General features: G+C 34.4%; 1 protein-coding gene across 1 annotated transcript in view; it reads right to left on the reverse strand.

Annotated features, from left to right (window-relative positions):
- Positions 1–891: 891 nt before the first annotated feature.
- The window catches only part of LOC115412869 (zinc finger protein Helios-like), a 67,196-nt gene continuing 50,696 nt past the window's right edge, over positions 892–17,391 (reverse strand). Inside the window, exons 3-6 of the mRNA XM_030125529.1 lie at positions 7,351–7,387; positions 6,180–6,362; positions 4,138–4,269; positions 892–2,567 (exon numbers count right to left, since the gene is read on the reverse strand). Coding sequence (XP_029981389.1) covers positions 1,759–2,567; positions 4,138–4,269; positions 6,180–6,362; positions 7,351–7,387 — 1,161 coding nt within the window. The 3' untranslated portion in view covers positions 892–1,758. The remainder of the gene's footprint in view (positions 2,568–4,137; positions 4,270–6,179; positions 6,363–7,350; positions 7,388–17,391) is intronic.

Consider the following 17,391-nt stretch of genomic DNA (forward strand, 5'->3'; position numbering starts at 1 on the left):
TGTTTATGGAATGACTTCTCGTGTCATCTTGCAATAATAACTAAACAAATCATCGCATTTGTGATTTAATGGAAAAAAATGACATTATGCACTTCTGTTTTTTGGACATTTAGTAAATATCGGTAAAGTTTTGCGAAGATGTCCAATGGAAAAGCGACTACTGACTCATCAGCCATTGCAATTCTGACAAAAAAAAAGCTAAAATTCGATCCTTTAAAGCAACTTAATCTCCAGTTTATACTGTATTTCAAGTAGTTGCCTCGCTGAATCTTACAAGGAGGTTGTTAAGAGGTAGAATCCTGCTGTAGCTTTGTTTTTTTTTTTTGTTTAACATCAAGCAACTCTTTACAAATTTAACACGGTTTATATATTAATATGCATAGGAATTGCAGAATACATTCATTTGTTCTATGCATAGGACAACACATTCATATATTTCAACTAATTTAATTGTATTTTCTTAAAGGTAGGGTAGGAGATCCTGGAAAAACAATTCGAGCAAGCTACATTTTGAGTCCAAACCCCTTTCTTCAGATTTCTCCCCTGAAGCCACGCCTCCAGAGTACCATACTGTACAAGAAGGGGGAGGGACATATGGCAGTTGAGTTTGATAGACATATCACCGTTCAATCATTTCAATGGGCCGCTTAAAATGATTGGATGGTGTTTTTTTTGTTTTGTTTTTTTTCAGTCCTGTCCGTTCCTCAGGTGACTTAATTTTTAAATTTTTGTGTTACAGCATTTAACTAATTGGTTGTAATCGGGGTGTGAAGGGGATTTTAAGCAATATAGTACAAAATGCTCCAGGAAAAAAATCGCCTACCCTACCTTTAATGTAGGACGAAATTATAAACTTTCCTTCTTTCTTTCGTCTGAAAACTGTTAATTTATCAGAACAAATGAACAAAATACTGAAGACGATGGCACAACTGTTGCAAAACTTTGCAGTGTCAGATAATTAGGTAAATCAATAACAGTAAGTCAACCATATTACTGGCAATTGGCAATCCAATTTACACGGCAAATTGCTTGCAGGTTGAACACACAGCATCACAGCATGAATAATTATGTGCATCACACCATGATTCGCAGAGAAAGCAACAAGTAAAATGAGCTTTGGGTTTTAGTATCTTATAGCAAAGAACTCCACGTGTCCAGCGTAACGTGTCGCAGTAATTGTTCCTCTTTGATACCGCGACAGTTTGGGACTGTTTTTAAATGTTGGTTTTAATATTCCTATGATGGAAATGTGATTTAAATCCAAAAGGATGAAGGATAAAATACTAAAATATTACCATCACCAGTTTTTTTTTTTCCTTCTTTAGCAGGATGGAGTTAAATGATCATGTTTTTTGTAAGTTATCCAGGATGAAACGTGAGAAAACATGACAAAAAAAGGAGACATTTAAAAAGAGAAAGTATTCTAAAAAGTCAAAGTCATCCGACAGCTGCTCTGTTAAAAGAACTAAACATTTTTAATAAGGAAAGAAAGCTTTTCCTTTCCTTCTCCACAACAAGTTTTAATTAAATATATAGAAAATGTGTCTTTGGCCCATACCTTCATATGATTGTTCAACTGTTGATATTCACAACAAGTAGCTTAAAAAGAAGCCTATGATTGTGCTACAATTGTCTACAGTGCCGTTCAACTGTGCAGTCATAGAGGTCTAAGGGATAAGGACGGATATGAGGCTAGAGTTCCTTTCCCTTCTTTTTGTTGTTCGCAATTTTTTAATTTTCTTTTACCTTCCCATCTTCTCACTGGAACGTGTGTTCACCACGTACTATGTGGGAGGAGAACTCATACCGATCTTTGCTGCGATGTCCGCAAATGTTGCATTCGAGTGGATCTCTGTAGCCATGGCAACCCATATGGATAGTGTACATGACGTGATCCAGGAAGAGCACTCGACAGTGCTCACATTGGAAGGCCCGGACCTCGTGGCCTTCACGTGCGAACACCCTTACCCCTTCGTGGCTCGACGGCCTTTCCGCAGGCACTCGCATTAGTGCAGGTCCCATTCCCGCTCCGCTTCGAGGCGACGGTTCCACCACTCGATCTCCGGAACAGACCGTCGCCGGACTGGCTCGTGATCTGAGGCCGGATGGAGGGTCTCTCCCGTGAAATCCCGGCCTCTCTTGCGGGCTGCTGCGAGCGGAGTCGGCGGATTCGACCCCGCTGTGGTTGGGGGACTCCTCTTGTCCTGGCTGGGGCTGCTTGCCTTGCCTTAAGGCGGTGGGGCCGTTTGAGATGGGATGACTGGGGAAGTCGGGGGGTTGAGGTGGTAGTGGTTGCAGCGTTTCACAGTTTCCTGGGCGCTCTGTTCGTTGGCCTATGGGTAGTACACGGTGGAAGAGGGGGTTGACTAGTGGCACCACATCAGCCATAGACATAGGAGGACCCGGATGGTGGATTAACGGCCGAAGAGGCTCCGATCCCAGGTAGGTCATTGCATTGGTGATCGCCTGTTCCATCATGTGGGGTGGCATCAGTTCAGCTTGCTTGTCATACTTAAGACCCATGTCATATCCTAATTCAGGGAAGCCGTAGCGCACCATCTTTTCACCTGCATGAAACGAAGGTGTACTATAAATACGCTTTGCTTTTCGTAAAACACCCTGCGTTTGACAAGAAAAAGAAAACGATAATGTGCAGGTAGAAGCAATGCTGACTTTACAACATTTCCTTTTTAGCAAGTCAAACTCATATCTTGCTGATATTTTGGGGCTTGTTTTTCACATTTTGTACTTGATGTTGTGCATGTACATGTCTAATGGGGTGGAAAGCCCCATCCATCTACAACTGCACTGTTTAACCCCTCTAGAACAGGGATGCGGTGAGCTGTTTTCTCTCGATAAGAGCAATGGCAAAGTTACAGGTGTACCTAACCACAGACTGAAAAACATTTCCTTGCTTCTCTGTCATCCGCTTGCTGTAGCTTGCTCAGTCTGTTCTCTAATAGTGTGGCAAATAAAACCAAACTTAAAAGAAGAACATCTAATCTGCTGATCTGCAAGGGTGGGCTATTGGGTGAAGTGTGCAATACCACACTGAAAATGAAAGAACAAAACAAACTTGATCTCAAAGTCAGTATAGAAATGAATCTGAGGACATATTTGAATCTTGTTATAAAATTCAGTCAGAAACTGCACGTATAGAATGACAAGCACTTTGAAAGCATGTTTAACATGTTACTAATAATGTAATCTGAACAAAAGACATGAACATGGAGCTTAAGATGAGTTAATTAAATTCTCCTGCATGATGTTAATTACATACATTACAACAGCAAATAAAGTCTACACTATAAGCCAGGGGTGTCAAACTCACTTTAGTTCAGGGGCTACATTCAGATAAATTTGATCTGAAATGGGCCGGACCAGTAAAATAATAACATAATAATATATAAATAATGTCAACTCTGAACTTTTCTTTATGTTTAAGAGCGAAAAAGTAAATTTACATTATGAAAATGTTTACATTGACAAACTATCCTTTCAAACAATGTGAATAACATGAACAAACTGAGAAAAAATGAATGTAATTTTAACAATATTCTGCCACAGTTTATTATTTTACATATGTACATTATAACATACAGATCACAGTGGATCAACAAATACACAAAACACTTAAAATAACAGACAGAATCTTGTTAAAATTGTACTTACTTCTCTTAAGACATTTCAGGTTGTTCATATTTATTAAGGTTATTCACATTTTTTGTTTTAGTGGAAATACATGAAAATATTTACATTTACAAAAAGAAAAATGTGGAGTTGTCACTATTTATATGTTATTATGATAGTATTTGACTGGTCTTACCCACTTGAGATTGAATTGGTCTGAATGTGGAACCTGAACTAAAAGGATTGTTAATATCTTAGTATAATATAATTTTTGCATTTCACAAATTCATTCCCAAGGGCTGGACTGGACCCTTTGACGGGCCGGATTTGGCCCCCGGGCCGCATGTTTGACACCCCTGCTCTAAGCTCTATCCGAAGTTGACAATTATGAAAGTAAATGAAAATGTATTAAAATGAAATAAAATACCCAGTTCTTCCTGGACATTGTTTCCACACAGACTGAAGGTTATATAGCAGTCCAGTGCCTGTTGATACTTATGTACCCACCGACAAATTTCTGAGGAGTAGTGCTCTTCCTTTTGCCTACATTGCTGGGCAGCCTTTCAATTACAGGTGGCCGGTCAAAGGTCGCCATGGCGTTAGATTCTGCAATGGACCTTGGATCTTTCGGAACATCACCTTGAATAAAAAGTGAATGTGAAAGTAACATTTGGGCATTAAATTTGACATTTGACAAAACATCTTATCTTATGAAACCAATTTGACTTTTCATGATAGTGACCTGAGCATCCATAATCTCAATTTACTGTCATTAAATCAAACATAAAATAAAATTGAAGAAATCAGCTATTAAAAATAATTACAAATAAAGGATATCAAGTTGTTAGCTTCATAGCTTAACTGCTACGAGGCTATTTTTGGCTGAATTGTGACATCTGTATTACTGCTAACACTGTTGATTCATTTTTCAACATTGGCTATGACCTGAAAAAATATGATTTAGGCAGTTATGCTATGAAGCTAACGAAGAATTGGTAATTCATAAACTATACAGCAGATTTTCTGTTGTAACTGGGTCTTTCTATGAAACTGGGTTCATTTTGGTACCAGCTTTTTACACCCAATAATAAAAGAGAAATTTAGACATATTTCCTCCCGGGACGAACCTAATGATGACCTCAGATAAAAGCAAAAAAATATATACGCTTGCTCTGAGCCATCCCAACATGAATGATTTTTAATAAAATATTGGGGAAAAAAATTGGGACGTGAAAAGCTCCCTAGGTGTCGGTATATTTTACCTTAAAAAATTTGGCTTGAAATGGTCTTGTATACCACTACAAATAAAAACACTGTGTTAAACACTGTGTTTGATGATCCTAGTGGTTTTTCTAATCCAGACACGTGGGTTTTTCATGAATCTCAGTCTCATTCCAAGTTTCGCGTGTAACCCATCATGTCCACTGGTGTTACATGTGGAACCTGCCCACACTGTAAAAAATGACTGTAGAATTAACACCAAAAAGTTGTAAAATTGCAACATAAAAAAACTGTAAGTGACAATACAATGCAAAGTTGTTTATTTGAAAAGATTTTTGTGTTAATGATTGAATCAAATATAGCTGTAGTTCTTACAGGAAGAGAACGTTAACAAAACCAGATTTGTATGTAGAAGTTATTTATTTTAATTGTTTTTAGAAAATAAAACTGTAAATTGAAATACAATGTAGTGCCATTTAAATTGCAAGACCATAATGTTGAAATAACGAAATATTTATATACATATATACATATATACATATACATACATATATGTATAAAGTTATAAAAAAGTAAACATTTAACAATGTAACATTTTAAACTTGTAAATGAATGGGTTGGTAGAGCTGGTAGAGCGGCTTGTCCAATAACCAAAGGGTTGGTGGTTCAAATCCTGGCTCTGACTGGAACCCTAAATTGCTCCCAGTTGGACCTGGTGGTTTTGGAAAGTGCTTTGGACACCACGAAGGTGTAGAAAATGTGCTAAATACGTGCAGTCCATTTACCATTTAAATCTACATGTTTAAAATGTTAAATCCACATGTTACTGTGTAAATATGTTTACAGCTGGATGTGTTTTTTACAGTATTGTTCTGGAAACCACAGCTGCCATTTTTTTCCCATAAAAACAACAGGATTTTTTTTTTTTTTTTACAGTGCATTTAAACACAAATATATCTCAATTTTGCAACAGCCTTGCATATTTACTTCTATTCCCAAAAATGTACCTGTGAGAGACTAAAAAGATATTCAAAAAAATAGTAGCGTGTAATTTTCGTGTCCTTTTTACTGTGTTACATGCAGATTTTTGTGTAAATACAAATCTGCTTTATCTGAAAAATCGTTCCTCTTTTATCTCAGTAAATATTTATTCTTAAAGTAGACCCAAAGTGCTTCCAAACTTACTTCATAACATTAGTCTACACCTTCTCTGTCCTACTTTTAGGGACCAGTTTCATAGAAGCACCCTATTGTAATGTTCTATTCTATTGTGTTATTTGGCCACCATTATAATCATTGCACCTTTATTAGTAAAAACACAATTTTACCTGTGTACGGACCAGCGTCTGCATTCGGACCCAGGCCAATACCCTGCAGGTAACTATGGCAACGCTCTTTGTGCTCCTCCAATGAAGTACGCTGTTTGTAGCTCCTTCCACAGTAGTTGCACTTGTGCGGTTTGCCAACTAAAAGTGAAGACATTTCAACGGAGAAGCATATTAATTTCACTCCTTGTTGCGCATACAGAAAGCGTGGGTAACAGTCCGATGAGATAATGTAACCTGCGGCACTTTTTTAAGGCAGTGGGTTGTAGTAAATACTGTGAACAGTCAGAAGTACAAACAAACCATGAAGCAAGTTTCTGAGATCATGGATGTTCCACTACTAGTGTGAGGATTCCACTGTTGCCAGACAGAAACACAAGCTGTGGGTGCAGACACAGTTGCACCATGATGTCTTGTAATTCACAATGCTTTGGTCTCTAAGATGCACAGCTAACTCCCACTACTGTGGCACAGCATGAGTGAACAGGGGAGTGTATCACGCATCCCATGGTGGTGGTAGGAAACTAACTCCAATGTTAAATGGCTATGGAGGTGGAGTGTGAATCATTGCAACATTTCTGTTTTATTCAATGTCTTCCTACCCAGATAAATGGAAACAGAAATACGTATCCTTTTGCATTTCATCAAATAAAACTCCAGCCAATCTATGTGCTACATCTCTAAAAAAAAAAAAAAAGAGTAATAAATGACATATATTTATATCACTTATGACTCATTACTTAATTTCTGATAATTACGTGCATCTTCGTTTTACACAACTGTGACAAATGACTAGTCCAACTTTGGTAACGGGTGGAAAAACAATAACATTTAAATTTAGGTCATCATTCAGTTACATTACCTGAGTGGTTTTCAGTGGTGAGGTAACAGCTGAAAGAATTAATAAAAAAAAAAAAAAAAAAAAAAAAAAAAAGCGCTAAGATTCAACTGTAACGTGTTGTATTAAAGTGAAAATCCTACGCAGGCAGACTAAGGAAGTAGATCTGTGTCCTGTGGTAGATCATTTTCAAAACTGCGACTGTGACTCATAAAAGGACTAGGTGAGTGAACAAGAGGCCACAGAGGTATACTGATGTGACACTAGACACTAGTCATTAAACACTGTGATGTAGTAAGGCATTCACTAGTAGAATGGTGACAGATACAGTATTACTAGAAGAGGTTGTGCCGACGATCCGGTGCACTTGACACTGTGAGAACAGAGAAACCAAACATGTTTCAGTCTGAGATGTGAATGCTTTAACACGCATACACACATTTAGAAGTAGTTGACAAGTGAAAATTATATTCTTTTCCCATGAGATAAGATCGTTGGGTTTCTTTTTTCTATTTTTTTTTTTTTTTTAAGCTCATATATTCTAACACAGAGGTGTCTAACTCATTTTAGTTCAGGGGTGTTGAGCCGCATTATGTAATAAAAGTTCAAAATGTAATAAGAATGTCACGTCATCTTGTAATAAAGCCGCATTATGTAATAAACTGACGCATTTTGTAATAAACTACGTCAACGCATTATAGAGTACATTTTTTCGCATTATGTCGTAAGTTATTACAATTTGAGAAATTTATTACAAAATGCACTTGACACATTTTTATTAAAAAAAAAAATGTAATAACATGGTTCAATATGTAATAACAATCCAAATTAATATAATTTCAGAGCAATTTAGAAGAAATTAATCACATGAGTTACAGGTAATGTAATCAGAACTTTAACCACACAGTTTAAAGATTAATTTAGCACATTACATTTTCCGTAAAGTAAAAATGTGTCAAGTGCATTTTGTAATAAATTTCTTAAATTGTAATAACTTACTACATAATGCGAAAAAATTTACTCTATAATGCATTGAGGTAGTTTATTACAAAATGTGTGAGTTTATTACATAATGCAGTTTTATTACAAGATGACGTGACATTCTTATTACATTTTGAACTTTTATTACATAATGGGAATTTATTACATAAGGCTGAATATGGCCCCTGAACTAAAATGAGTTTGACACTCCTGTGTTAGAATATATAAGAGCTTAAAAAAAAAAAAAAATCGAAAAAAAACCCCCAACGATGTTATCTCATGGGAGAAGAATATAATTTTTCGTCTAAAGTGGATCAGACCAGCAAAATACTACCATAATAACCCATCAATAATGAAAAGTGTAAATTTGTCTCTTTGTTTTAGTGTAAAAAGGAGCAAAATTACGCAAAAATGTTCACATTTTACTTTTTACAAAAAATGTGAATATCTGAAATGTCTTAAGAGAAGTGTGTGGAATTTTAATGATATTCTCCCTGTTATTTAATGTTGTGTGTATTTGTAGATAAACTGTGATCTCTAAGTTGCGATTCCCATGTATAAATGATAAACTAAGGCGTAATGTTGTTAACATCGCACTTATTTTACTAACGAATTTTCAGGTTGTTCATATTTGTTCACGTATAATTGGTAGATATAAACATTTTCATTACGGAATTTACTTTTTTCACTCAAAAGTTCTTATCCTATTATTTATATTATTTGACTGGTCCGGCCCACTTTATATCATAGTAGGCTTGTTGAGCCGCATTATGTAATAAATTCCCATTACGTAATAAAAGTTCAAAATGTAATAAGAATGTCACGTCATCTTGTAATAAAGCCGCATTATGTAATAAACTGACACATTTTGTAATAAACTACATCAACGCATTATAGAGTAAATTTTTTCGCATTATGTCGTAAGTTATTACAATTTGAGAAATTTATTACAAAATGCACTTGACACATTTTTATTTAAAAAAAAAAAAGTAATAACATGGTTCATTATGTAATAACAATCCAAATTAATATAATTTCAGAGCAATTTAGAAGAAATTAGTCACAGGAGTTACAGGTAATGTAATCAGAACTTTAACCACACAGTTTAAAGATTAATTTAGCACATTACATTTTCCGTAAAGTAAAAATGTGTCAAGTGCATTTTGTAATAAATTTCTTAAATTGTAATAACTTACTACATAATGCGAAAAAATGTACTACATAATGCATTGAGGTAGTTTATTACAAAATGTGTGAGTTTATTACATAATGTGGTTTTATTACAAGATGACGTGACATTCTTATTACATTTTGAACTTTGATTACATAATGGGAATTTATTACATAAGGCTGAATATGGCCCCTGAACTAAAATGAGTTTGACACTCCTGTGTTAGAATATATAAGAGCTTTATAGAGTAAATTTTTTCGCATTATGTCGTAAGTTATTTCAATTTGAGAAATTTATTACAAAATGCACTTGACACATTTTATTTAAAAAAAAAAAAAATGTAATAACATGGTTCATTATGTAATAACAATCCAAATTAATATAATTTCAGAGCAATTTAGAAGAAATTAGTCACAGGAGTTACAGGTAATGGAATCAGAACAGACAGGTCTTTTCTTTCCCTACATAACCGAAATTCCTAATTCCCTACGTAACCATTCCATTCTTTAAAACTCTTGCCAAAAGTCATAGTTACATTTAAAAAATAAAAAAAATGCATCCATAGTTTATCAAAATAGACACCTTAAAGAACATCTCAGCAAATTTTCATAGTTAAGAGACACTTGCAAACGCACTTTTAAAACGTTTCGAGAAAAAAAAGGAACATTTACACGTTAATTTTTCCTCCCTACATAACCATGCAGTTTTTCAAATTTTTATGGTAAAAGATGGCACTATAGCTTTTGTTTCTTTTTATGAGCTTCGAGTACTAGTTAATACCTTTAAAATGCTGTATTATTCATGTCTCTAGCTTAAATACTTTTTGAATTAGAGTATAAAATGTAGTCAGGCACTCCCTACATAACCACATGACTTGACCAAGAGACAAATTGACAGTTTTCATTATTTATAGGTTATTATGATAGTATTTTACTGGTCTGATCCACTTTAGACTGAAATAACCTAAAATTATTTTTACATCCTTGATTGTTCATATCTTCAGTGTAATTTTTGCATTTCACAAATTCATCCCAGGGGCCGGATTGAACCCTTTGGCGGGCCGGATTTGGCCCCCCGACCGCATGTTTGACACCTGTGTTCTAACAGATCAGCTGTTTAGAAGTGAACAATGTTTTCAGTTCTTATAAATGACTTGATTCATACATTTTTTTTGATGATTTGTGTGAATAAAATAAAACCTGTGTTAAATCATATCATACCTCTTGATCCCCGCTGTTAAATAAACAGGACTTGGGGTTTCTTCTTCGGGTCTAGGACTGTCCAAAACTGAAAGTGACTTGATAAACTTGTATGATTCTCTTCAAATGGAAAGATCCTCTCCCGCCCCTCTTTATGCAATAGGTGCATGATTTACTTTTCTTTTTAAAGTTGGACAAGACAGGAATATGTTGCTAAAAGACTGGAAACTGTCTAAACCAGGGCTGTCAAACTCATTTTGGTTCAGGGGCCATATTTAGCCCAATTTGATCTCAAGCGGGCCAGACCAGTAAAATAATGACTTAATAACCTATAAATAATCACAAATCCAAGTTTTGTTTTTTTTAGTACAAAAAAACCCCAATTAAATTCTGAAAATATTTACATTTTACAAAAAAGATGTGAATAACCGGAAAAAACAGAAATTTCATTTGAAAACTTGGTACAATTTTAACAATATTTTGCCTCGACTTATTATTTATACATGTACATTTACACACAATGTTACATAAACATTTGGTAACAGGCAGAATATTGTTAAAATTTTGGAGTTTGGAACTAAAATTTGAACAATTTCTACAATATTCCATCTCTTATGATTAACACAACTACAGATCACAGCGGATCCATAAATGCACAAAACGTTTAGTAACAGGCAGAATATTGTTAAAATTGCACATGTATTCATTCATTATGTATTCATTTGCATTTTATTGTGAATTAATAGTTTTGTAAAGGTAAATATTTTCACAGTGTAATGTTATTTTTTTCACTTCAATTTTTTCCACATAATTTTTCCCCAAGAAAATTTGTCGTCATTATTTATGGGTTATTGTGTTGTTATTTTTACTGTAGATCACATTGGTCTGTATGTGGAACCTGAGACCAAAATGATTTGGACATTTGAGACCAGAATGGAACCTTTGGTGGGCCGGATTTGGCCCCCGGGCCGCATGTTTGACACCTGTGGTCTAAACTGATCCCCCTGAATGCTTTTAAATCCAAACTCAAAGTTCTGGAGAACAACTGCACGTGTTTTTCATAGATTGAATTGTCCTGTAAATTATTCAGAGATGGGTAGAGCAGCCAAAAAAATATACTCAAGTAAAAAGTACTGTTACTTCAGAAAAGTATTACTCAAGTACAAGTAAAAAGTAGTCATTCAAATAATTACTCGAGTAAAAGTAAAAAAAAGTACTTAATGAAAAAAATCACTCAAGTACTGAATACTTCCTGAGTAACATCATATATTGTTTATTTATTCACTAGCACAACAAAGAAAGGCAATGGTAAAAGATTATATGTGTATTTGTATGTGTGTATATGTATATATATATATATATATATATATATATATATATATATATATATGTATATATATATATATATATATATATATATATATATATATATATATATGGATGAACGAGTGTGTGTGTACGTGTGTTTGTGTGTGTGTGAATAGATATATAAATATAGAAGAATAATGTAAAAGGTAGAGGGACATATATTATTAATAATATTGTAGGGAGAGGGGGTGGGATTAAATAAGTTATACTTCTTCCCACCCCTTTTTGGGAATGTAAATGGAATTATTGTGCTTTTCTTCTGACTAAGATTGTTATGATTCTTGATATTTGTATTATTATGTATGTTTCGCAAGTGCATATATGTTAAATTTCATTGCATGTTCGGAATAAATCACTAAATCCCTTAAATATTTAGTGTTCTTTTAAATTCAACAATTAATAAATGAAATGTTAAAATAAAATATATAAATATATATATGGGAACATTACAGTTAGTTACAAATATACCTGGTAATAATGGTTGTTGGTTCCATCACATTAATATCTAGTCTGTTCTCATGGAGGTAGATACTGTGCATGGTTTTCTACGTACTTTTACCAGTTAGCCTAGATATCTTTGAACAAATTTTCTTTTAACTTTTTTAACTCGTGTGAATCATGTGAGTTTTTGGCGGAAATCTTTCTAACAAAACAAAACAAATGGTTCGTGCTTTAAACAAATGACCAAACATAAAAGTAACAATTGGAATGTACGTCAAAGTAATGGAGTAGAAGTACTGTTTCTTCATCATAAATATACATGAGTAAAAGTAAAAAGTATGTTGTATTAAAAGTACTCTTAAAAATACAATTTATGTAAAAAGTTACTTAAGTAAATGTAACTGAGTAAATGGAATGCGTTACTACACACCTCGGAAATTATTGTTTGTTGTAACTGTATGAGGTAACTGTGTGTTGTAACTATGTGTTGTGTTTCATGTTGTCTCTTGGCTAGGACTTCCTTGGAAAAGAAGTTCTTAATCTCAATGGGATCTTTTTCCTGGTTATATAAAGGTTAAATCAAAAAAAAAAAAAAAAAAGATTAAGTTTTCTGTTCGTGGACTAGTTAATTTGTTTCATCAACAGTTGAATCCTTATTTCTCTACTGTCAACAACAGTGTCCTGCTGTCTCCTATGTCCTCTTAATAGAGAAATTTGTTGTTAGCATACATTATATTAACTCTCTGGTATCCGGGTGCGCCTTTACGCACACTTTGCACTTCGTTTTAAAAAAACTTCACCTTATTTTTCACAGTTTAAATAAGATTAGAATTCAAAAGTTGTTCATTTTTGCATGAGCCTTAAAATTCTGGCCACCAACTAAAATGTGCACATTGTAAACAAAAGAAAACTACAAGACTAGCATCTGTCTCCCTAAGTGTGCCTAAAACGCACTATTTCTTCCATTTGATATGTACGATTAGGGCTGACCTTGATTTACAAAAATAAAATCAAATTACAGCAGAAAAATAAATCAATATATAATATTTAATAGTTTGATTTATAGGTGTGCATTTTACGCACACTTGGTGACAAGTGCTAGTATTTTTTAACATTTGACCTAGTGCCAAAAATAATAATGCAAATTAACTAATGTTGGAGTTACTCATTGACATATGCCAGGCTGCAAAAATCAGATAATATGTGATCCCGTTTTTATGTAGTATATTGAAAAAAAAAAAATCTGGGGGGTGTTTTTTGCATCCAAAAAAAATGGTTTGTTTACATTACAAACACGGCATTTAAAGGATTAAAAAATGTGACAATTATTGAGTATTCGGCATTTATATTTGCGGCTGAAGTTGGTGAAATAGAAAAAAGTGTAAAAGAATTAAAAACAAACTGTATGAAAATTTTTTTGACATTATTCCACAAGTGTGCCAAAAAGGCACACTTGGTGCTTCGTAAGGGCCTTGCTGGAGGGTAAACTCTCAATCAGCCCTGAGCATCGTAAAGACAAGTTAATCATATTATTTTTTTGTTTGTGTTGTTGTTTTTTGTATGATTTTTCCTGCTTTTCTTTTGTTTAATAGGTTTGTTGTGTAATTTGTTTTTTTTGTATTGTGTAATTTTTTTTAATTTTTTTTTTTTAGGTCTATACATGTTTATGCAAACGTATTAACCTTTTTCAGTCAATCATGTGGTAATGATGGTACATTTTCTGCTGTAACTGCCACGCCGTACTCTTGTGGTCTATGAATGACACTGTATTGGCAGAAGTTGAAACTATGGTTCATTGTAATTCTTTCTTTGTACGTACAGATACAAAAAGTGGTGGCTAATGACAAAGGGTTTCAATATCATGTAAAAATGAGGGAAGATGTACCAGCGAGTAGTGAAAGAGTAACTTCAAAAATGAAAATGTCATCATGGAAATAATTTCTTTACTGCTTTCCAGCCGTGAAACTAAAACAGTGGAGTAGACAGTAAATTCAATCAAGTATGACTTTCTTGTTCTCGGTGGTTCACATCTACATACATTCTTTTCTCACACACAAAGATACTGTATACTTCATTACTTTTATAACTTCTATAACCGCCCACACATGACCTTGTGCAGATGTTGGATAAACTTTAAAAATCCACCTTTCAGTTGCTATTCTTATTCATGCAAATGGCCCACACCATGCACTCAGACACACTTGACTGACTACATTTGGCTAATAAAGGGAGCTTGCTTCAATTTATATCATTTCGCTTGTAAAATGCCCCCAAAAACAAGACTTTTCCTGTACTTTGTATAAAAAAAAAACACATTTTCCTGTGTGGTATTTGACCTGTCCTTGTGTACAGTGTTCAAATTCAACATATATTTGATCTGCTACTCCCTGTTGCTATCTTTAATCCTTATCTTCCTCACATTCTACGGCATACGTGTCAAACATGCGGCCCGGGGACCAAATCCGGGCCGCCAAAGTGTCCAGTTCGGCCTTTGCCTTTGAATTTGCGAAATGCAAAAATTACACCAAGATATTAACAATCCTTTTAGTTCAGGTTCCACATTCAGACCAGTTCAATCTCAAAGGGGACAGACCAGTCAAATTCTATCATAATAACATATAAATAGTGACAACTCCACATTTTTCTCTTTGTAAATGTAAATATTTTCATGTATTTTAAAACAAAAAATGTGAATAACCTGAACAAATATGAACAACCTGAAATGTCTGAAGAGAAATAAGTACAATTTTAACAAGATTCTGTCTGTTATTAAATGTTTTGTGTGTTTGTAGATGCACTGTGATCTGTAAGTTATTATGTACATGTGTAAATGATAAACTGAGGAAGAATATTGTTAAAATTACACTTATTTTTTCAGTTTGTTCAAGTTATTCACATCTTTTGAAAGGATAGTTTGTAGATGTAAACCTTTTCATAATGTAAATTTACTTTTTTCACTTCAAAACAGACAAAAGTTTGGAGTTGACATTATTTATATATGATCATGTTATTATTTACTAGTTCGGGCCACTGCGGATTAAATTTAACTGAATGTGGCCCCTGAACTAAAATGAGTTTGACACCCCTGTTCTATGGTTTGTTTCCCTCTTTTTGTTACACCTGTTCTTCCTGGCAGGCTACCATAACACGTCTTTGCAACATGCAGAGACTAAATACGATGTGTGTGAATTCACAAAATGATCAAGGCGGGACAGTCTGTACAATTGCACAATTTAGCAACAACACGTTTATCATATTCGGCAACTTATTTATCATATTCCTTCAAGACTGATTGGCAAAAAAGCAGGTGTGACTTTAAATAGTCATGCTCTTACAGGAAAAAGAAGTTGGTGGATGAGACGAATTCAGCTGAACAATAAAGGAAGTGAAAACGGTCATGGTCGATGATGGAAGACAACATGTGGAGGAAAAGATAGTAAGATAAACATAAAAGAAGTGTATGAGTAATGACAGACAGTAATGACATGCAGACTCAGAAAAGCATAAGCAAATACATGGATGCACCATCAAACACATACACACACACACACACACACACACATTACCTCTACCTATAAGAAAACTCTGAATGAGTAACCCCTTAACCCTGTCGGGGCACTGGAGAGAGAAATGACGGTGTGTCTGACCTTGATTTCAAAGGTGCAAAAGAAGGGAGAGCACATCGTCTGTGATAGAAAAGTGGGTTACAGTTGAGAGACAGAGACCGACAGCACTTCCCATGTGTGTTTCAACCGATATTTTCCTCCTTAGCGAGTCAAACAAGTCAAAGGAACAACATGTCCTTGGCATTTAACCACAAAGCTCTGACAGAGCTGTATATAACACAAAGACACACACACACACACACACACACACACACAGATAGATAGATAGATAGATAGATAGATAGATAGATAGATAGATAGATAGATAGATAGATAGATAGATAGATAGATAGATAGAGAGAGAGAGAGAGAGAGAGAGAGAGATAGATAGAGAGAGAGAGAGAGAGAGAGAGAGAGAGAGATAGATAGATAGATAGATAGATAGATAGATAGATAGATAGATAGATAGATAGAGAGAGAGAGAGAGAGAGAGAGAGAGAGAGAGAGATAGATAGATAGATAGATAGATAGATAGATAGATAGATAGATAGATAGATAGATAGATAGAGAGAGATAGAGAGAGAGAGAGAGAGATAGATAGAGAGAGAGAGAGAGAGAGATAGATAGATAGATAGATAGATAGATAGATAGATAGATAGATAGATAGATAGATAGATAGATAGATAGGTAGATAGATAGATAGATAGACAGACGATACATAGATAGATAGATAGATAGATAGATAGATAGAGAGAGAGAGAGAGAGAGAGAGATGATAGATAGATAGATAGATAGATAGATAGATAGATAGATAGATAGATAGATAGATAGATAGATAGATAGATAGATAGATAGATAGATAGATAGATAGATAGATAGATAGAGAGATAGATAGATAGATAGAGAGAGAGAGAGACAGACGATAGATAGATAGAGAGAGAGAGAGAGAGAGAGAGAGATAGATAGATAGATAGATAGATAGATAGATAGATAGATAGATAGATAGATAGATAGAGAGAGAGAGAGAGAGAGAGAGAGAGAGAGAGAGAGAGAGAGACAGACAGATGATAGATAGATAGAGAGAGAGAGAGAGAGAGAGATAAATAGATAGATAGATAGATAGATAGATAGATAGATAGATAGATAGATAGATAGATAGATAGATAGATAGATAGATAGATAGATAGATAGATAACACATTCATACCTATATTCTTTTAAAATAACAGCAGAATAAGTCACAGTTTATAGAATGTATTGTTTATCGTACCGCTGTAACTCTGCATAACTCACACAACGCTAACAAAGACAAACCTACCACTGCTTCTGACTGCCAGTGCTTATTGTTAAAGGAGCCACAGACCTGACTGAACATTGTTTGTCTTCTGGAAAGCACAGTTCAGTTAAGAAATCCATATTAACAAGTCAATCTTGTTTTTGTTCTGCAATTTTTTTTTATCTCCACATAGCAGAGGAGGAAGGCATCTGTCCTTAACACCGAATAAAAAAAAAAAAAAACAGTCTGAGGAAGAGACTGACACATCTTCAAGAGGGAATGAAGTCGATGAGCAAAAACAGAACAGAAGAGAAGAAGCCATGGTGGAGTCTTACCG

Source organism: Sphaeramia orbicularis, chromosome 21, assembly GCF_902148855.1.
Source record: "Sphaeramia orbicularis chromosome 21, fSphaOr1.1, whole genome shotgun sequence".
NCBI lineage: Eukaryota > Metazoa > Chordata > Actinopteri > Kurtiformes > Apogonidae > Sphaeramia > Sphaeramia orbicularis.